Source organism: Zea mays, chromosome 3 (assembly GCF_902167145.1).
Source record: "Zea mays cultivar B73 chromosome 3, Zm-B73-REFERENCE-NAM-5.0, whole genome shotgun sequence".
NCBI lineage: Eukaryota > Viridiplantae > Streptophyta > Magnoliopsida > Poales > Poaceae > Zea > Zea mays.
Window position 1 is genome coordinate 227,680,731 of NC_050098.1, and position 21,931 is coordinate 227,702,661.

Below are 21,931 nucleotides of genomic sequence, written 5' to 3' on the forward strand. Positions count from 1 at the left end.
TATTTTAGTTTATGGTTTTTATAGTGTCACAAGCCGGTTCTGCACATGTGATGGGGGAACCTTGCCATGCTATAGAAGATAATAATCAATAGAGACGGATTATACTACCTTGCCATACTATAGAAGATAATAATCAATAGAGACGGATTATACTACGAATTGTTAGAGCAACATGGGGATAAAAAAGAGGAACCTATTTAGTTAACTCTCCTAACAATTGTCCGGCATACCTGTTCATCATTTAAATAATCTAACACGGAGTGTCCTTTCTTGAGTGACGCGCCAAACGGTGTACTTCTGTTGTTTCTTGAGTGACATAAAATGGTGTACTTCTATTACCTAAGGCATAATTCTAATTTATAAAGAGAAGGTAATACAGCCACAAATTAGTAACATCTAAGCAAATACAGCACTGCTTCTGGAAATTTTATCATCTATATTCAGTAAGCTAAACCCAGCCACTATTAAGTTTCATGATTTTATCATATGAAAAAAAATCCAAAGAAACCCTACGGTTATCAAAAACTTAGAAAAAACAGGATGCCTTTTTGCCAAAGGGATTTGATAGACCTTTATTTTTCAGGAAAAACAGGGGAAAAGTTGAAGTTCATGCTGGCATAAACATGAAGGATTGCTAAACAGTGTCGAGCACTGGTCAGGCCCAATGGCAGCTAGAGATTAACAGTGTAACTATAAATGGTATAGTAGTCCGGATTTTGTTTCCAAATAAAGAAATGTTCAATGTATTTGAAATGATCAATAGGTACTCTACTTATATGATTAGCAAGCTTAAATAGAGTTTTTTTTTTCAGGTCCATTTCTTTTCCTTAGATTACAGAAGCACCATAACACATTCCAAAAGTAATTGCATGCACCCAAGAATCTGCTAATGTTCCGTTGATAAACAGTTAAGTGTTGAAAACAACCAAAACTGTACTTATCACTTAATGAAATACATGGCACAAACAAAAAAACTGAATATGCCTGCGAACATAGCAGAAGTGGTTGTCATGTACTAGAAACATTATTGTGTCTTCGAACAAGCTGCTCATATAATGGAAGATGGTTCTTTGCAACAAAAACCCTGAACCTGTAAAGCAAATGAGAAGGACAATTAAGCATAAATAAAGGTGCAATAACACAAGGGAACAAACCACTAAACCAATGTTTTAAAGTTGCCCGACTAATCGTGATTACTCAACCTTATTGCAGCACGATTAGGATTAGGCTGTACGACACGACTAGGGTGATTAGAACTCGGATCGTCTGACTAATCATGATTAAACGGTGATTAGTCATCGGACTAGGAGTTCAACCCACTAACCTGAGCCGCCTGACTTTTTTTTTGGGCCGGACCACAGTGGGTAAGGTTTTTTTATTTTCTCTTGACAAAACCCTGTCTGCCCTAGGATACGAACGTATCATGTACCTACAGCCGACGGCTCCAGTTCGCGGCTTTCCTCCTATCACCACCTGCTCAGTCCTCCCGCTGCCGCCCCTGTGCGGCCCTCCTGCCACAGCCCATGTGCCACCCCCTCCTGCCGCCACCCGTGTCACGCTCTGTGCCGCCCGCCTCCTAAAAATGAGCACCTCTTTAGATGGTAATCCCTGCCTTCTCTGTTTCTCTGTTCCTTTGCTTGTTCGATTGTTCTATCCCTGCCTCCTCTTCAGTAGCCATTTGCTTGTGCTGCGCCGCTACAGAAGGGGATAGGAGCCGGTGTAATGATGTAGAAGTGATCTTTCTAGAATCTATGTTACCACAGAGCGCATGAATCAGTTGCATCAGCTTCATCTAATGTTGCAGCTTCAACTGGTTCTTCCATAAAAGAGAAAGCAATTGCTGCACTACCCCCCAGAAATGGCTGAGATGGCTAAGGATCCTAAGAGAGGCTCGATCTTCAGACCCAGGGTGAAATTATGGATTCTGGCCAAATGTTGAAAAGGAGATGGTTTAGTGTATTTTTTTGCCAAAAAGTTGTCCCTGCAGAAATCAAAAGGATCAAGCAACATATTGCTAGGGGGTTTGGTGATGTAGGGAAGTGCCCAAGAGCGTCTGAACTAGTTACGAAGGAGATGACGGACTATTTGAAGAAGAATGCAAGGAATAAGATTCTGTTGTTAGATAATGAAGAGGAGGATGTAGAAGAGGGACAAGGAGATGCACAGAAAGATGGTGGTGCAATCCCTGTACCAAATTATGGCACAATAGGAGGGAAAGTGAAGAGGAAATTTGCTCAAAATGATATCCAGTCCTTCATGGTTTCTGGCCAGTTAAACCACAAAAAGAAAGAAATAACTCCAAGTGTTCTCAAACTACTATTGAGCATCTCACAAATAAGGATAAGGAGTCAAAAAAATTAATTTTAATTACTTCCAGTTAACTGGTGGGGATCATATGGTGGTAATAGATTCGAGCTCCGATGTCTAGCAAAGAGAATTGTGAACCTTTGCTACTCGGCTTCTGGCTGTGAGTGCAGTTGGAGTGCATTTGCTCATGTATGTGCATCTTCCCACCACCTATTTGCCTAGTTTTTTCTTCTCAAAGTTGTCGTCCAGTCCATATATTAGGTACTTAGGTTTCCTGTTTGTTGTTATGAAGGTCCATACTAAGAAAAGAGATTGTTTAGAACATAAAAGGTTGAACAGAATGGTGTATGTTAGCTACAACCGAAAGATGGCAAATAGATTTCAATGGATTAGGAAGCTCAACTCAAAGGGAAAGAAAAGCAACCCCTTGATCCTACAAGAGTTCCAATGGAAAAATGAGTGGGTTGGTGAACATTTTGAGGACAATAATGATGAAAATTCTCTTTCGGGGGTTGTTGATAAAGCTGTTGGTGCAACTGAACATCTAAAGGGTAGAAATCTCGCTAGAGCTGTTAACCAAACATACTCTAGAACAAGCAAGCGTGTTGTTTCTCTTCCTCCACAATCTGGTGAATCTGATTCTGATGAAGAAATGCAAGAACAAGGAGAAAAAAACTTTTTGCTGCATCCACTGAAGATGGAAGGAGCTTTGAACTAGCTAATGATATGATATGTTTGATTAGCACTGTTAAGGCCCATTAGGCCCAGGTGTCTACTGCCTATATATATTATATAGTCCATAGGGACTAATTATCAATTGTCAATCCTAAGGTTAGTAACATGGTATCAGAGCAGATTACGATTAGGGTTTTCTAGCCGCCATCGCGGCCTTCCACCGTCCTCAGCCGCCGTCGCGGCCTTCTACCTCCCCTCAACCGCCTTCGCGGCCTCTCCTCAGCCGCCGTCGCGACTTTCCCCCTTCTCTCCTCGGCCGTCGTCGCGATTTTCCCCCACCCGCCAGCCGCTGCGCCCTGCACCGCCCCTACACCGTCCACCGTCAGCTGCGCCGTCGGATCTGCACGCCCCTGCTCCGTCCGCCGCCAGCCGCGCCGTCGGTTCTGCGCACCCCGTCCCCTGCTCCGTCCGCCGCCAGCCGCGCCGTCGGTTCTGCGCGCCCCACCGCCCGATCTGCGCCCTCCTGCCGTCGGATCTGCGCGCCCTGCCGTCAAATCTGCGCGCCCCGCCGTCGAAATCTGCGCCGTCGGATCTGCGCTGCCGTTGCTGACCACCCCTACGCGCCGTCGGAATCTGCACCGTCAGCCGTGCGCCGTCGGATCTGCGCCGCCATTGCTGCACCGCCCGATCTGCGCCCTCCTGCTCCTGCAGGACTTCGCGCAGGGCGGATCTTCTGCGCTGCTGTCCTGCCCTTCTGCGACGTTGCCGGAATCCGTCCTCCTGCTCCGTCCGTCGCTGCATCGCACCTGTTTGTGCGGCGTGCAGCACAGGCCAGATCTCCTGCTCCGTCCGTCGCTGCATCACACCTGTTTGTGCGGCGTGCAGCACAGACCAGATCTGCTGCTGTACTGTGACTTCCCACGGTCTCGGACTCTCGGTACCATCAAGCCAGTTCTTTTTCAGATCTGTTAATCTTCAGTATTTTATTGCTCTTCAATATGTCGGCGAGCGCCATTGTTGTCAATATTATGCTTGATGGGCAGAATTATCCAGAATGGGCTTTTTGTGTCCAGACTGCATTAAGAGGTCACGGGTTACTATTTCATTTGACTGAAGATTCTCCAGTTTTAGCAGCCGATAGAAGCAATGCTGCTGGCATCAAGACTTGGCAGATTAATGATGGCAAGGTAATGGCTGCAATGGTCAACAGCACTAGAACAAGATGATGTCTAGCATTTAATTGTTTATGAATCATAGAACAAGATGATGTCTAGCATATACATGGTCCTGTTATAGGTGGACGACTAGGCTTGACTGATAGAGTATTATGGGACGTATGTGTGCTGGCCCATTAGGGTTCTATATTTTGTACCCGTTACTGTAGCTAGGGTTTCTATTCTCTGTATTGCAACATGGTACCAGAGCCTTGACCCTGTTCCCAGCCGCCGCCGCCACCCCTCCCTTCCCACAGCCGCCGCCGCCCCCATGGCTGAACGGCCCCCTCTCCCCTGCTCCGGAGAGCTCTTCCCTCCTCTCCCTCTCCTACAAGGCTGCGTTGGCCGCGCCCCCTACTCCCACGTGCGGCGCGACTCCGGGGATGGCCCCCATGGCCAGGCATCCCGTGCCCCGCCACCCTCCGCCGGATCCGGCGCCCGACCAGCGTTGGCCACGCCACCACCCGCGGGGCTAGCCCTCATGGCCGGGAACCCCGCGCCGCCGCCGAGTCTGCCCACCCCCAGCCCGCTGGCACCTCTCCCGCGCTTCCTGCGCCGCCGGCAATTCCTTCGCCCGCGCCGCTGGCGGGTCCGACCGGCTCCGGCTTTGCCGGTGTCTGTCCCGCGCCGATCTCCCTTCCTCACGCGTCCCAGACCACCGTGCTCGGCCACGACGACGCCTGTTGTTGCCCCTGGTTTTTCCCCGGTGACGCCATTGGCACGACCGTCTACAGCCAGCTATCCGCGAGAGGGTCGCCTGTGAAGATGTTCGTGTCCTCCATGTCCCGACCACCTCCCAGATTGCCAACATCTTCACCAAGGGGCTTCCGACGACCGTATTTACGAAGTTTCGGTCCAGTCTCAACATCTGCAGTGGCTAGAGTTTCGACTGCGGGGGGTGTTAGTGTAGAAGATTAGAATTTGGGGCAATTGGCCATACCTCAATTGGAGGGGGTGCCTTCTATTATATAGGGCCGGCTGGCCTTGCTTTACATGGCAAGGATAATTTCCTTGATTTACATCTGCTAACTATAGCAACTAATCCCTGATTTGCATCTGCTGATTATGGCAACTAATCCCTGATTTACATCTGCTAACTATAGCAACTAATCTGCTGATTATGGCTACGATATGCCACAGCATATGGTAAGGAGCAGCGGCATATTCTATTTCCTAACACCCGCCCGCAGTCAAAGCGGGAGGCTCCCGGACGCAAAGGCTGGATCGAAATTCTCGAAAGAGTGTTGTCGGAAGCCCATTAGTCATGATGTCGGCGAACTGGTAAGAGAAGGGCACATGGAGAACCCGAATCTCACCAAGGGCCACCTTTTCGCGGACGAAGTGAATGTCGATCTCGATGTGCTTCGTTCGCTTGTGGTGGACGGGGTTGGCCGTCATGTAGACTGCACTGACGTTGTCGCAGAAGACAACAGTGGCGGAGGGTAGCTGGATGTGGAGCTCCTGGAGTAACTGTCGACGCCAGCAACACTCGGCCACAACATGAGCCACAACCCGATATTCTGCCTCGGCGCTGGAGCGGGACACCGTGGTCTGGCGCTTGGAGGACTGGGAAACCAGATTGTCGCCGAGATAGACGCAGAAGCCAGAGGTGGACCGTCGAGAGTCTGGACAGCCTGCCCAGTCAGCGTCAGAGTAGGCAGTCAACGTGTCGACAGATCCGGTGCCAATGTGAAGACCTAAGGAGAGAGTCCCCTGGACGAAGCGTAGGATGTGCTTGATAAGCGCACGGTGAGGCTCGCGCGGGGCATGCATGAAGAGGCACACCTGCTGAACAGCATAGGCCAGATCAGGACGAGTCAGCGTCAGGTACTGAAGAGCCCCCGCCAGGCTCCTGTACTCATATGTGTCCTTCTCTGACAGAAGAACCCCGTCGGTCGCGGATAGCTTGGCGTGAGTGTCAACTGGTGTCAGTGTCGAATGACACTCAGCCATGTCCGCGCGCTGAAGAAGCTCGACAGCGTACTGTTGCTGGGAGAGGAAGAGGCCATCTGAGGAGCGTGTGACAACGATGCCGAGGAAGTGGTGGAAGGCGCCAAGATCTGTCATGGCGAACTCGGAGCTCAGCCGAGCCATAATGCGCTGAAGGAGGGCCGAGGACGAGGCGGTGAGAACGATGTCGTCGACGTACAGCAGTAGGTAGGCGAGGCTCGTCCCCTCTCGAAAAATGAAAAGGGACGTGTCGGAGGTGGAAGCGACGAAGCCGAGCTGCCGGATGAAGGTGGCGAAGCGCTGTACCAGGCCCGCGGAGCTTGCTTCAGTCCATACAAGGACTTCTGCAGACGGCGGACGTGTTCTGGGGCACCAGGGTCGACGAATCCTGGCGGCTGCTGACAGTAGACGGTCTCCTCGAGGTGGCCGTGAAGAAAGGCGTTCTTCACGTCCAGCTGGTGAATCGGCCAGGTGCAGGACGCGGCGATGCTAAGTACAGACCGTATGGTGGCCGGTTTGACGACCGGGCTGAAGGTCTCGTCGTAGTCGACGCCCTCGCGCTGGGAGAAGCCTCGGACAACCCAGCGAGCCTTGTGGCGAGCGAGGGACCCATCGGCATGGAAATTGTGCTGGAAGATCCACTTCCCCGTCACGATGTTGGCGCCAGGGGGGCGTGAAACGAGCTGCCAGGTGTTGTTGCCGACGAGGGCCTGGTACTCATCCATCATCGTGGTACGCCAGTTGGCGTCGGCCAGCGCGCTGCGGTAGTTCATCGGAATCGACGATGGTGAGGATGTAGTGGCCGCCAGCCCTTCATAGCGAACGCGAGGGATGGCACCCGTCATGGTGCGGGTGGTACGTGGCGGCAGTGGTGGTGGCGGCGGAGCAGGCGATGCCGCCGGTGCCGGTGAGGGCGCCGTCGGTGGTGTCGAGGCATCAGGAGGGGCTGCCGCCGCTCCGGACGGCTCGGGGCGGGGGCAGCAGACGTAGACTCGTGGTAAATGGACCACGCTGGGTTCAGGCGGGGGCACGTGACCATGCTCGTCTGGTGTCGAAGGAGGTGATCCATGTGATGTCGCAACGTCGGGGGGTGGCTGGTCATCACCGGAGTGGGATGGAGTGACCACGGGTAGCGAGGAGGAAGTCCCACCTGCAACAACAGTAGAGCAAGGCACCGAAACCATATCGTCGTCGAGGAGAAAGTCATGGGAGGCGTGGGAGGAGGCGTCTGAGGTGGCTGCAAAGGGGAAAGTGGTCTCGTCGAATATGACATGGCGAGAAATGATGATGCGACATGTCGATAGATCGAGGCAACGGTAACCTTTGTGCGAGGGGGGATATCCGAGGAAGACGCATGTCGTGGAGCGAGGGGTGAGCTTATGTTTGGAGGTTGCTTGCATGTTGGGGTAACAGAGGCACCCAAAAACACGCAGATGGTTATAGGTTGGTGGCTGATTATGTAGACGAGTGTATGGAATGTCATGCTGAATGGAGGAGGATGGGCGCCTATTATGAAGGTAGCAGGCCGTCAGGAGTCCCTCGGCCGAATATGCGGGGGATAGGGAGGCATGGAGAAGCATGGTGCGAATGGAATTGTTGAGTGTGCGGATGATGCGTTCGGCTTTGCTATTTTGGGGTGATGTGTAGGGACAGGAGGAGCGGAGGTGAGTGCCTTGAGCAGCGAAGAATTTGGTGGTGGCAGTGTTGATGAATTCAGCCCCGTTGTCAGCCTGAAAACATTTTATGGGAGAGCTGAATTGTGTTTTGGCGAGCGCAGCAAGCTCAACTAAGTGTTGGTGGACCTCTGATTTTTTTTAAGCGGAAAAACCCAACATTAGTGGCTATAATCATCCAAACATACCAAATAATATGAAAAACCAGACAGACTGTTGATGGGTGAGGTCCAAACATCGCAGTGAACCAGTTCGAAAGGGCCATGAGTTATGGACTGCGAAACGCTGAAAGGTAGACGTGTATGCTTGCCTATCTGACACGAGTGACATAGGGAGCGGTCTACTTTATTACAGGAAACAACACGCAGTTTATTAAGGCGTTCTAGAGTGGCGGGTGCAGGGTGACCGAGACGTTGATGCCACAGAGAGGAGGAAGCAGTCAGGAGAGCATGAGGTGGAGCGACAGGTGTGGAGGCAGGCATGGTGTATAGGTCCCTGTCGCAGTTACAGCGGAGAATCACGCGTCCCACCCTGAGATCCTTGACAGAAAAACCTTGTGCGTCAAATTCAAAGGAACAACTATTGTCGCGAGTGAATTGACGGACGGATAGCAGGTTGCGGACTATGGATGGTGCGACAAGAATATTATTAAGAGCGAAATTTGTGGTAGGTGTCGGAAGGACGAAGTGACCTCTAGACGTAACAGGAATACTAGTGCCATTACCTACTGTTATTGAGGAGATTGAGGGGGGAAGGCGTTGGGTAAGCATATCAGACGAGGATGTCATGTGCGTGGAGGCGCCGGAGTCAACAATCCAGTCGCCCTGCAATCCCATGTTCTGCAGAGCAGCGATGAGGCCGGCTGCATTCCAGGTGCTGGAGGTGTTGGAGCCGCTTGAGGAGGCCTGGAGCGGAGCAAAGGCGGTATTGGCCTGCGGGGAAGGCCCTAGTATACCTGGGTTGCGTCCAGCCTAGGCACCAGGACCTCTAGGGGCACCAGAACTGCCCTGACGGTGCTGACCAGGACGGGTGAAGCGCTCTCCAAGGGCCACACGTTCGCCGGTCCAGGGATTCAAGCCCCAGGGAACGCGTTTGTAGGTGCTGGTGCTGCTGGAGGTGCCACCGAAGGAGTTGGGGAAGGCTGATGGCCACTCTTCTTGGTGTTAGGACGTCGGCCGCCCTGCAGCTGCTGCTGTTTGTGACCGCCAAGAGAGGAGGCAGCAGCCAGGAGGGCGGTGGTGGCGCGCACTTTTTCCTCGTTTTTCAGGCGCAGTTCTTTGAGGAGCTGGTGCCGGGCTGCGTACCGACGATGTTGTCGGCGACGTTGGAGTAGACCTCGTTGAGCCCTCGCAGCAGGTTGAGGACAAGGTTGGGTTCAGAGACGGGCTGCCCAACGTCGCGCAGTTCGTCGGCATTCTCCTTCATGCGAACGCAGTAGGCGTCAATGGACAGATCCCCTTGAGTCATCGAGTGGAACTCGTGATTCAAGAAGATGACGCGAGGAGCTTTGTTCGCCTGGAACACGTCGCCGATGGCCGCCCAAAGGGCACTCGCCGTCTGCTTGTCGTTGGTCATGGCGAGGTTGAGGACAGCGTCGGAGACGGTGTTGTACATCCATCCACGGACGCAGAAGTCAGTCTGCAGCCAGGTCTCGTCGGAGTTTGAGGTGGAGGCGGTGGCGAGCTGATGTAGCAGCCCGAATTTTCCACAGGTGGCCTGGAACGCCGTCGACCACTTGGTGAAGTTAGAGGGCTTCAACTCAAGGGTCATGGGGACGTGGAGCTTGATGTTGATGGTGGCGAAGGGGCAGATCACGGGGGCAGGGGCTGATTCGGTTGCCATGGGGAGGGGAGGGGCTGAGGGGAGAGATCGCGAGATTAGATCGGGATCGGGACCTGAGCTCGTGGTACCATGTAGAAGATTAGAATTTGGGCCAATTGGCCACACCTCAATTGGAGGGGGCGCCTTCTATTATATAGGGCCGGCTGGCCTTGCTTTACAAGGCAAGGATAATTTCCGTGATTTACATCTGCTAACTATAGCAACTAATCCCTGATTTGCATTTGCTGGTTATGGCAACTAATCCCTGATTTACATCTGCTAACTATAGCAACTAATCTACTGATTATGGCTATGATATGCCGCAGCATATGGTAAGGAGCTGCGGCATATTCTATTTCCTAACAGTTAGAGTATTATGGGCCGTATGTGTGCTGGCCCATTAGGGTTCTATATTTTGTACCCGTTACTGTAGCTAGGGTTTCTATTCTCTGTATTGGAACATTGACTAATCGAGCATGTCAACGACTAATCACAATTATTCACCTTATCGCTGCTCAAGCGACTTGAATCGACTTGTCGACTTTAAAACATTGGAACAAACAGCAAAGGAAAAACCAAAAAACGCATCAAATTGCCAACAAGTGTAATGTTACCCTTCAAGAAGTGGAAGTCTTCCTGGGGACGAAAAAAGCTTAGTTATTGCTTCAAGTGAGTCCTTGGTATGCATAGTTTTCAATTTTAAGGCCTTCATGTATTCAACAAACTCTGTGTACTCTGCAGGACTAAGCTTTTCTTGAACCTAGCAAACATTGAAGGAGTACAATTATTTCATGCATAGTGAAAAGATTTACATATTAACGAATTGCACTGATTCTGCAAAGCGTGAAATGGGATCAAACTACAGTACTCTGCAGGACTAAGCTTTTCTTGAACCTAGCAAACATTGAAGGAGTACAATTATCCCATGCATAGTGAAAAGATTTACATATAACAAATTGCTGATTCTGCAAAGCGTGAAATGGGATCAAACTACAGTGAAATAACAACATACCAGCTTCAAGAAGGCTGGCCCTGAGTTAGATTCCTGGCCTTCAGTTTTTTCACAGGCCCCATCATTCTTTCCGCATGCTGTTGCTATAGTGCTTTTCTTTGATTCAGGTGTAGGTCCACCACATTGGTATCTGGCCAAAGCTCTTGACCCTATATTTTGAGGCAATTTTGAAGAGACGTCATCTAAAACAACAGCATCTTTGGATCTGTCCATTGTTTTAGCTTTCTTAAGCCCTAAAGACTTGAAGGTATGTTCCTTCAAATGCCCTTGTATTGCCAAGTCAACAGTAATATCAACATTGGTATCCTGTGACAGCTGGTCTTCTGGGAGGTTGTGCTTCGTAGATGTAGACACAAAGTTGTGTTTTGTAGTAAGGGTTGAACGATTAGCAGGAGTGATCTGAGCCAACTTCATGAAGTTACTTCTTCTCATGGTTGAATTTCCTGATAATGTGATTTGTGGGCACTCATCTTGTGCACTGGCAGCCTAGCAGAAGGAAGGCAGCATCCGTAAGCTCCAGATGCATTAAACTTAAATCTCGATCAGCTATGTCAATGCAAAGGATGTACCAAATCTGATAGCTTCTCTTTAAGCATGTGTTTGTTTGCTGGTGGTGCTATACAATCTGCATGCAAGAACATTATGCAATGAGCTGTAAATAAATAACAATTGCTAAGAGAAATAAAAGAAACAGCACACAAGTGTAGTAATTTAAAGGCCAAAAGTTTTGTACTGCATTGCCTCAACGAAATTAAACCATTCAGTGGAAGAGAGCTGGCATTACGCTGCTTGACCTTGACTATCATATTCTATAAATATAAATAAAACTAGGCTGTATAGCAACCCTTTCAGTAGTCATAAATGTAAGAAACCAAAAGAAGTATCAGTCATGATAATATCTCTACTCCTTTAAAACACGAGTTCCGTTCGTCATGTGTCATGCGCGTAGAGTAGATTTGTTTTTCTCCCCCCACGTCTCATCTAACAAACATGTCTTTACCTCCCAGATAGGCCATGAGAAAACACACAAGCCCAACATAACACGAAACCACACGCAGAGCGGTGCTCCCAGATAGTACCACCTCACTAGGTGAAGGAGGAAGACAATACGGTTGGCAAGAGAAGGTTCCATTTTGAATCCTTCTGGACCAGAATGGAGGGTTTTCAGGATGTGGTGCTGGAGGCTTGGAATTCTGTGCATCCGGCCAGATGTCCCTTTATCACCCTGGATAGGAAACTCAAGGAGACAGCCAAGAGATCACGCACCTGGAGTGATAAGCAGGTAGGGCATATTGTCTCTCAGCTTTGTCTGGCAAAGAAGTTGCTGCATAAACTTGAAATCGCTCAAGATCACATGACCCTCGCTCCGGCCGAAAGCTGGCTTAAAAATAGGCTCAAGAAACAGTCCCTGTTGTTGGCCTCCTTCAAGCGAACGATGGCAAGATTAAGATCAAGAATAACAAGGATTAAGGATGGGGATGCAAACACTAAATATTTCCATATGCATGCTAGATATCGGAAAAGGAAAAATCTGGTGACCTTGCTGAAAGATGGTGATAATATTGTTACTAGCCAGGCTGACAAAGCTAATCTAGTGGACCAGTTCTATTCCAATCTTATTGGTCAGTCTGTGTTCAGGGAAAGCACCATTGACTTAGAAGCTCTTGTCTCCCAGCTCATAACCTCTCTACTTTGGACGGCCCTTTCACTGAGCAGGAGGTTTGGGAAACTGTTTCGAATCTACCTGCCGATAAGGCCCCTGGGCCAGATGGGTTCACCGGGAGATTTTATAAGGTTTGTTGGAACATCATCAAAGTGGAGGTGCTCAATGCAATTTCAGCAATATGGTGTAGGAACTTCATTAACTTGGACAAAGTAAATTCTCCATATATTACTATGGTCCCAAAGTTTGATGGGGCTGATCAGGTGAAAGATTTCAGACCTATCAGTCTTGTGCACAGCTTTGCAAAATTGGTAACCAAGATCCTGGCCAATAGGCTTGCTAGCAAACTAAACGAGATGGTCTCCCCAAATCAGAGTGCCTTCATCAAAGGAAGATTTATTCAGGACAATTTTATGCTAATTCAGCAGACTTCGAGATTTTTGCATCAGCAAAATAGGGCATGTCTACTTTTCAAGCTCGACATCACAAAAGCCTTTGACTCGGTTTCATGGCCTTTTCTGGTTGAGGTGCTGCAGGCATTGGGTTTTGGCCAGGTCTGGAGAGATATTATAAGTGGGTTACTTGGTTCCTCTACTACTCAAGTCTTGCTCAATGGCTGTCCTGGCAATACAATCCAACATAGCAGGGGGCTTAGGCAAGGAGATCCCCTCTCCCCCATGTTATTCATTCTAGTCATGGAGTCCTTTGCCTTCTCTTTTCCAAAGCTGAAGAGACTGGGTTGCTGCAACAATTGTCCAACAGAAAGAAACTTCATAGGATTTCTATTTACGCTGACGATGTGGCCCTCTTCCTGCTCCCAACTCAGAATGGCATATCCACTACTCTTGACATTCTCTTTTTTCTAGAACGCGCAGGAGAACTGCGCATCTTATATATTAGAGAGGAAAAAAAACATATTACAATAGAGGAGATGTTGCTGAGCAACTCTCCCCTTATAAACCCGAAAGAGATTACAGATTGTTGCTGAAACTTGACCCGATCACGCCCAGGGCAGCAGCTGAGCCCAAGCTCCCAAACTCCTTAGCTCCTGCTATTACCTAGCAAACGTATTCATCCGAGAAACACCGGAAAATCCTGGGTAATGAGGGAGCCTCCCCATGGAACACTGCTCTGTTTCTCTGAAGCCATAGACACCAAGCCCCCAGGATGATTAGAGAGTTAAGCCCCTTTTGTCTCGTCTTGACAACCCGAAGGCTTGCCTTTCCCCACCAGTCTGCAAAATTCTCCTCATCAGCTGTTGGAGTGAGGTGCCCCAAACCAATAGCAGCAAGAATTGTGTGCCAAAATTGCCGGGCAAAAATGCACGCAGTAAGTAGGTGCTGAATTGTCTCTTGGGCTTGATCACACATGGGGCAAACATCTGGGTGTGGCATTCCCCTCAACTGTAATCTGTCGGCTGTCCAACATTTGTTCCTTATAGCCAACCAAAGGAAGAACTTGCATTTAGGAGCCCAGGTCTTCCATAATCTCTTCCAAGGCTCAAAAACAGTAGAGCCAAAGAGAAGGACATTGTAGCAGGATTTAGAAGAGAACAGCTCTGATGCCTCGTGCCTCCAAACATGGCGGTCTTCCTCCTGAGAAAGCTGCATGTCCCCTAAAGTATCCCATAAGAGAAGAAATTGTTGAATTCCAATTAAGGAAAGGGGGGTTTAATATGTGCTATCCATTGCCTGTTTACAAGAGCCTAACTCACTGTCAATGAGGTAAGAGCTCGTTTAGACACCTTGGACGCCACTACTGGAGCAAGATCTCTGATGGAACATCCATTTAGCCACTTATCTGTCCAGAATAAGGTATTAGAGCCATTTCCCACATGGGAAATCAGAGACGCTGCAAAAAGATCTTTAACATGTTGCTGAATGGGTATAGTCAAGCCATGCCAAGATCTGCTCTAATCTGTTTGACATTCTCAACATTTTTGGGAATGCCTCTGGTCTCCGCAACAATTTTCAGAAATCCAGTATCTATCCTATCAGATGTTCGGAGTAGACCATCCTAGAGGTTCAAAGCTTGTTACCTTGTGGGATGGCGTCCCTCCCTTGCAAATATTTGGGTCTCCCTCTTTCCCTCCACAAACTGACCAAGCAGCAGTTTCTGCCCTTTATTGAGAGAATTGCAGATCTTCTCCCAAGCTGGAAGGCAGAGCTGTTGAACAAAGATGGCAGAAGAATTCTAGTGCAGCATGTCCTCACTAGTATGACAATTTATACCGCAATGGCTATTGATTTCCCTAAGTGGGCATTGGATGCAATTGACAAATTAGAAGGGGTTTCTTATGGCAAGGCAGGAAGGATGCTAAAGGAGGCCATTGTATGGTGGCCTAGGAAAAGGTATGAAGGCCTCTCCATATGGGAGGCCTAGGGATTTCTAGCCTACCTAAGCTTTGTTGGGCTCTTAGAATGAGATGGTTGTGGCTGAAAAAAACTGATTCTTCCAGGCCATGGGTGGACCTACACATTCAGGTCCCAAGCATTGCCAGGTCCTTCTTCTCTGCAGTGCTGGTGTCGGAAGTTGGTAATGGTGTGAATACTCTTTTTTGGGTTGATAAATGGATTAATGGAAAAAAAGGTAGCTGACATCGCACCAAGGCTGATCTGCACCATATCTAAAAGGATTATCAACAAAAGAACAGTGCAAGAGGCTATGGTCAATAGGAGATGGATTGGTGATATTAGGGGCGCTCTATCAGCAGGGGCCTTGATTGATTTTCTGCACCTCTAGGAAGCTCTAACAGATTCACCGTTGCATCCTGATATTGAAGACAGGCACATTTTCTCCATAGCGCCAGATGGTAATTACTCGGCTAAAACTGCTTATGTTGGTCTCTTCCAGGGTTCGTGCTCCTTTGATCACCACAAAAGGATCTGGAAATCCTGGATGCCACTCAAGTGCCATTTCTTCCTGTGGCTGGTGGCACACAACAAATGTTGGACTGCTGATAGGCTGGAAAAAAGAGGCATCAACCACACGGTTAGGTGCCCTCTATGTGATCAAGAATCTGAAAGCATTGATCACCTGCTAGTTTCCTGTGTGTTCTCAAGAGTGTTCTGGTACAACCTTTTGAGAAAGTTTGGGTTGCACAGCTTATCCCCTCAGCAAGTGGAGACTTCCTTCTTTGGTTGGTGGGAGAAATCCTTGGCTCATGTCCTCAGTATGAGAAAGAAAGGACTGGACTCTCTTATTGCCTTACGGGCCCGGTTGATCTGGAATCATAGGAACAAGGTGGTGTTTGATGGAAGGACCCCTTCTATCTCCTTCCTACTTTAGGCTGCTGGTGAGGAAAGGGAGATGTGGCAGCTGGTTGGTGCCAAAGGGCTTTCCTTTTTGGCCGGCCAAACTTCCTAGCTCCTAGGGTTGTAGTTTCTTAGTCAAAAAATTTATGGATACTTTTGTGTATGCCTGCTTCTGGCCTCCATAAGGAGTAATTTGTACATGGGTCTTTACGGCCCTTTTTCCCATCTACTTTAATATATGGGTGCGCAGTTCTCCTGCGCTCTTTTCGAGAGAAAAAAGGACGACCGACTGAGCAAGCTATTAGAAAAGGGGGTCTCCTTTTAAACTCGTACCTTTCTCAACCTTTTGGCAAAATGCAGTATTTATAGTTTAATATCTGGTATGTGGGTCATATGTCCACTTTAAATTTAAATTTATTTTTGTGGGGAGGGTCCACTTTAATTTTAAATTTATTTTTGTGGGGTGGGTCCATCACACTGGCTTGCCACTGGACCGTTGGGTGTCGTCTGTCGCATTATACCATCAAATATGATTCGTATATCGTCGTAACACACGGGCATTGTACTAGTGTATACTAATGTGCTGCTCCCTCCATCCCATTGATTAAGGTGTGCGTGTATTTGGAAAAGTCAACCTTTTAAATCTTTGATTAATAATTTACCATATATATATATATATATATATATATATATATAGAGTATATGCATGTTGTATATTTGAATTCATATACAAAAGTACTTTAACATAATGGTATTTTTGTATTTCTTGATGATATATTTTGAAAGATATGAATGGTAGTTTTGCTTTAAAGACCGTGCCAAAAATTTATACACCTTAATCAATGAGATGGAGAGAGTATTATTCTTCCATAGTTCCTTCTAATTTTAATAGTCACAGCTTGAATCATAATTTCAAAGCTACAAATGAATTTGAATAGTTCAAAATATATTTACATTTGCACAATTTCCTTTTCCATAATGAGCACATCATGAAGAACTACAAATGGCATTTCGATTGTAATGATGCACTAGCAGATTCTCCATGCCTTGGCGGTGTAAAGCCCACAGGGTCATCAATTTGGTGGCCCAATGAATCAACTATTCCCTTATCCCCTGGGACTTCTAAGAAAAATTTGACATCAACTAGCATCAATATGCCAGCTAACACATAAGCTGTGAAAAAAAAACCATATTCACAGCAGGACATGTATCATTAACAAGTACACTGGATTTTTCTAGAAAAACAAGTACACCAGATTAAGTTTCAAAAAATAATTAAATATGCATAAACTTGCATATAAATAGATAGGAAAAGGCATATAAAAGAAGTTCATCACAATATTCAAAACCAGACTTACTATTACAATCTGTTGGCTCTAGTGTCAAAGGATCTGAAGAAGCTTTATCTCGAAAAAATCGGGTCAATCCTTGGACTACTTCCCCATACTTTGAGTAGCACTGCAAAAGGAATATCAGCACAGTGAAGATACCAGAAAAGAGCATTTTAGGAAGACGGCAAACAAATGTACCTTTATATGAGGTCGGAGCCAATATGACATCTGAGATTGATAATTTGGCCACACAAACCTATAACCAACATCCAATGTGAAGCAGCTCTGTTAAATGTCAGCTGTTCTGGAGAAGTTTGACCGAAACAAGAAATCTGGTTCAAGATGCAAAACCTAGTCCACAGTCTCATGATCCTTAAAACTGCATATATTAGTTTACTTTGACCTAAGCTCACAAAATGCAAAAAAAAAAAATCAAAGTGTTGATCCTCCTTTTCTGGTTACACTCTAAGGATTATAATATGAACTCATGGAGCCCAAAATGGCAGTATACTGATTACAGCATGCATGAATAACAGAAGAAACGAAGTGGTTTCATTATGACTCTCTTCACGGTGTTCTATGTATCTACTATTATATAAAAATAATCAAGATAATAATGGTGGGTATGACTATGTATGATAATGTTAATGTCTACTATAGCATGGAAGATGAAGAAATAATTGACAGCCCAGACAATAAATAATATATTTCCACAGGAAATTCAGCACAAAAGCAACAATGCTTAGATTTTTTACTTAAGAGGACAATGATTAGGTTTAGACCTTTCATCACAATAAATAATAGCTCCATAGTCATGGCGATGTCTGATAACACGTCCAACAGCCTGATTGACAGCCCGTGCTGCTTGTTGCACATACCATTCTTCTCCTGTCAACATCTACAAAACAATCACAAAACCTTTTTTGTAAAATTGACCAGCAAATTTATGCTTAACAATTTACTATGAAATTGCTGAACCTTTGTGTTTTTATTAGATGGTGTCCCCTGCTTATCCAAATACTCGCGCTTGAGCCGAACCTGGAACATACATAAAGTAAAATTGAAGATTAGCTAAAGGAATAAACCAATTACTCTTGCCAGAAGTCCAAGAGCTAGTAGTTTGTGCAATATGGTAATAAAATCATGCAGGTCAAAAAACAAAGAAGAAAAGAAAACCAGACTTGCCACAGAAGAATTGAACTATCCAATGTTACAATTGAAAATGTGTGAATATCCACGTATGAACCCAGCTCAACATAACAAGCCAGTAAAACTCAATATATTGGTACAAAATTGTCAGTTCCAAAGCAAGAACCGGAGCAAAACAAAAGGAGACATTGTTACTTTTAGTAATAAAGGAGAACACTACACATCATACACATAGAAACAAACCTTGGCATCAGTTGGAGTAGCAAAGGGCATTCCAGTAACTATTACTGCCCTCCCAGCACGATCAGCAAAATCAAGACCCTCACTAACCTGCACAAGTATAACAATGAATAAATGAGGGGGCAAAACTCAGAGATTAGTGAAAAGGCAACATTTTGGAAATGGTACTCCCAACTTATTAGTACATGTCCTCTTAATGACCCATTGATTTGTTCACTTAATTTTTAATCACAGGACCACCCATGCTTCACAATTTGGCACTAGAAGTCTAGAACCATCGAATCTATAGACTCTGTCCCGTAGTACCCTGCTTGGCCCCTGGCATCAATTCTTTTCTTGCCCAGCCAATGGTTACTTCTATGGCGCAATGAAATGTAATTTTACAGCAGAAACAAGTCATTCATGTAATCATGATCATGACCATGTATACCTGCTTTTCGCAGAGCATTCATGAAACTGCTTTATAAACGTACAATGTTTATATTAACATTGCAGCACTCATACAGCTACTGTGACCCTGTTTGGAGGTGAATAAGTCAGCTTTTACAATGAGCCAGCTTTTGTAAAAGGAGAATCTTCCCATTTGAATCCAATCACTTCTCATCTCCACCCCTTCCAATGAATGGCTTGCAGCCATGAATCCTGTGAATCCCCACACTCTCCCTGAAGTCCAAGCCCAAGGCCCACTCTGCTGGGGCTTGTCTTCCAGGCGAGCTCCGGCACGTGAGAAAACTGGTGGCTCCTGCGCTGCAACACACGTCGACAACTGGAAGGTACTGTGGCACAGTCCCAGGTCATCAAGCTGCCAAGACAGATGTACCCCAGATTGTCTCACAGCCAGAAACTGACATGCCCCGTGCGCGATCACATGTCAGGCCGAGAATCGTTGCACAGTCAAGACCAGTGAGGAGCAGCGCCGTTGCATGTCACATCAGGGATCACACAAGGGCAGCAGCTGCGCCAGAGAGCGAACTAGGCAGAGGAGGGGGCGTACGTGCGACAGGCAAAGAAGTTGGGAAAAACACCTCAACTATGGCTTATCGCTTTTAAGCTCGTTCATAGAAGCAATTAGGAAAGAAGCAAGACGAGCATTTGGCAGCTGCATCGCTTTTTCTGATGGGAATCTGGGAGAAAAGCCATGCCAGACAGGACCCATATGCCACTAAGCATGTTTTATCTTTCAGCGCAAAAAAGGGTACACATAATGGTTAATAAATTGATTAGCATGTTACAGACCTGGCAAAAGAAGCATTTAGCTCAAGATCATTGAGACTGGATATAAAAAAAGTGGTGATAATAGATAGCAAAGGTTACAAAGAACAGGAACAAACTTTGCCACGACAAACTGCAAAAAATATTGCCCCAGAAGAAGAATCGTGTAATTTGGCTCTATAATCCTGCAAATCAAATGGTTCATAGTTACGGGAATATGAAGTGTTATCATTCAAGTGACATCTAATAAAATATTTCAAACCTCAATTGCACTCTGAAAGTTTGATGACTGCCTAGGCTCTATAACTGGCTGCTTGTGCTTACAGATCCGCTGCCAAATTGTGTTCTCAGACGCTGAATTTGAATGGTTCTGTAAGAGATTTAAGTTATAAAATTTCTAATTTTGTAAACACCTCAAATGATAAGAACTACTTTTCCAGAACCAATGAATACCCTATTTTTCCAGAAGTCAACACACATGTCCATCATAGAATATGAAGGGAAGAAAACAAGGAGTCCGTCTGGCACAATGCGTGCGAAATTTACTATAAAATGAGCACATATGTCAGCAAAACTGTACCAGAACAAAAGCAGCTGCATATATTGTTAGTATTGGCCTACCTATTGCAGTGCCCAACTCTTGTTTATATTGTATAGTATTACGCGTACGATAAGAAGAATTAAGAGCATGTCCCGAAGGGCCGACAGGCACAACTCCAACCCAGACTTGGTCTGAAGAAATGACATGCGGATTTTCTAGTCTAACTGGGAATTCACTGGATTCATGGGGAAAAAAATATTATCTCGGCAATCAACATAAAGCAGAGAAGCCAATATCAATAAGCAACCAATAAAGCTACAGTTCAATGACTAAGTAAATGAAATGAATGTAGATTTACTTACAGGTTTAGTTCCATGGCTAGTGAATCCAACGGAGACAAGGTGCCTGAGGTTAATATGATAGAGCGCACACCCAACTTGAGAAATTCTTCCATCGCCAGCCCCGGGTTGAAACACCACCAACTAAGGGTCCTTGAAGACTTACCTGAAAATGCAAGAAACCTGTAGATAATCAATAAAGATGTAGTTATTCTACTTATTCGGTAGCTGAGAATGAACTAACTGACGTGTACATTGGAATTATGTAAATCTTTTATGTTTCAATTATTTTTTGTTCGACGGCACCATACCTGAAGGGAGTTGGTGTAACTATTCAAAGCATGTGGGTAGTAGAATGACTGTACCAAGTGTCAGTTGTGTTTTCCCCTTTAAATAATCAACAATCCATGTGGTTTATAGTACTAGTGACTGTATCAGGGATTACCGACTTTCCCCTTCATATAAAGGAAAAGGTCCAAATTACTACCCTCAAGTTTGGCATTTGTAAACCATTTTGTACTCTATCACCTCAAAAAAATTAAAACTAAAACTCAATGTGTACATAGAGAAACAAATAAGAAAATATTTGTAAGGTGTACATTTAAAAAAAAGAGATCCAATGACAGATGAGTGGGGTCTGAGAAGGGATAAATCGAGGCAATCCTCCCCTCCCCCCCCCAATTGCGGAGAAGCTACCCACGACCTAGTGACTCAATAAGACAACCCCCAACCACTGCATCAGGTCCGCCCTTCTTAAGATGTAAATGTTAGAGTAATGTTAGGGTTTCGGGGATAGTCCATGTGTAATTACTTGCATACCCTCAGTGTAATGGGCTTGGCCCAATTACTCAGCTTATATATATATGCACTCCCAACCCAGTTAAGGTTAGGGTTTTCCATTCCAACTTGGTACCCAAGCCAATCTTCTCTTCCCTCCCTCCCACCCCTCAGTCGCCCGGCCTCCTCTCTCTCTCCGGCCACCGCCGTCTTCCTCCCTGGTGGTCGTCTTTCTCCTTGGTGGCGGGCGCCCTTCCCCCGGACACGGCCTGCGACGCCCACCAGTTTGCTCGCGCCCAGCTGCGCGCACCGCCAGCGCGTCGGAGCCCTGCTGGTGCTCAGCCGCTCCTGCAGTCGCCGCCGGCGCGTCGGAGCCCTGCCGGTGCCCAGCCGCTCCTACAGTCGGCGGCGGCGTCCACCTCTCCTGCAGCCACCGTCGGCTGCGTCTGCAAGCAGGAGCCGGCCGCGCCTCCACCGACAGCCATGAATCCACGTTGTCCCTCCCTGGCACGGCGCGCCTAGCCCGCCGGCGCTCGCTCCTGACCGTCGGCCCCTTCTCTCAGGTTGTCGGCGCTCTTCCCGTTGGGCCTCCTTTTGCCGGCGTGTGTCCCCAACCCTAGCAGCCGAAGATTCTGCCCCGTCGTCGCCGTCGGTCGCTTCCCATACGGCCTCCCTCGTCGCTGCTGACACACGCGGACGCCGCCGGCCCTCTGCCAGGCCCGACACCCTCGCCCGGCCTCCTCCCCGACTGTGCTTGGTCGCCCCGCTCTCGGC

At 47.2% G+C, this 21,931-nt stretch overlaps 1 protein-coding gene across 4 annotated transcripts in view; it reads right to left on the bottom strand.

The window, feature by feature from the left end:
• Positions 1–727: 727 nt before the first annotated feature.
• Positions 728–21,931, bottom strand: part of LOC100286037 (regulator of telomere elongation helicase 1) — a 31,746-nt gene continuing 10,542 nt past the window's right edge. Inside the window, exons 8-22 of one of the 4 annotated variants that reach the window (XM_035965930.1) lie at positions 20,405–20,546; positions 20,123–20,277; positions 19,955–20,046; positions 19,764–19,871; positions 19,621–19,686; positions 18,293–18,379; positions 17,879–17,938; positions 17,683–17,798; positions 17,099–17,156; positions 16,928–17,027; positions 11,919–12,074; positions 11,222–11,277; positions 10,653–11,138; positions 10,255–10,400; positions 790–1,090 (exon numbers count right to left, since the gene is read on the bottom strand). In XM_035965930.1, coding sequence (XP_035821823.1) covers positions 1,009–1,090; positions 10,255–10,400; positions 10,653–11,138; positions 11,222–11,277; positions 11,919–12,074; positions 16,928–17,027; positions 17,099–17,156; positions 17,683–17,798; positions 17,879–17,938; positions 18,293–18,379; positions 19,621–19,686; positions 19,764–19,871; positions 19,955–20,046; positions 20,123–20,277; positions 20,405–20,546 — 1,910 coding nt within the window. In that variant the 3' untranslated portion in view covers positions 790–1,008. Of the gene's footprint in view, positions 1,091–10,254; positions 10,401–10,652; positions 11,139–11,221; positions 11,278–11,918; positions 12,075–16,468; positions 16,743–16,927; positions 17,028–17,098; positions 17,157–17,682; positions 17,799–17,878; positions 17,939–18,292; positions 18,380–19,620; positions 19,687–19,763; positions 19,872–19,954; positions 20,047–20,122; positions 20,278–20,404; positions 20,547–21,931 lie in introns of those variants that run through there. The other 3 variants (XM_008674805.4, NM_001361377.1, XM_035965931.1) reach the window with 3 other exon arrangements.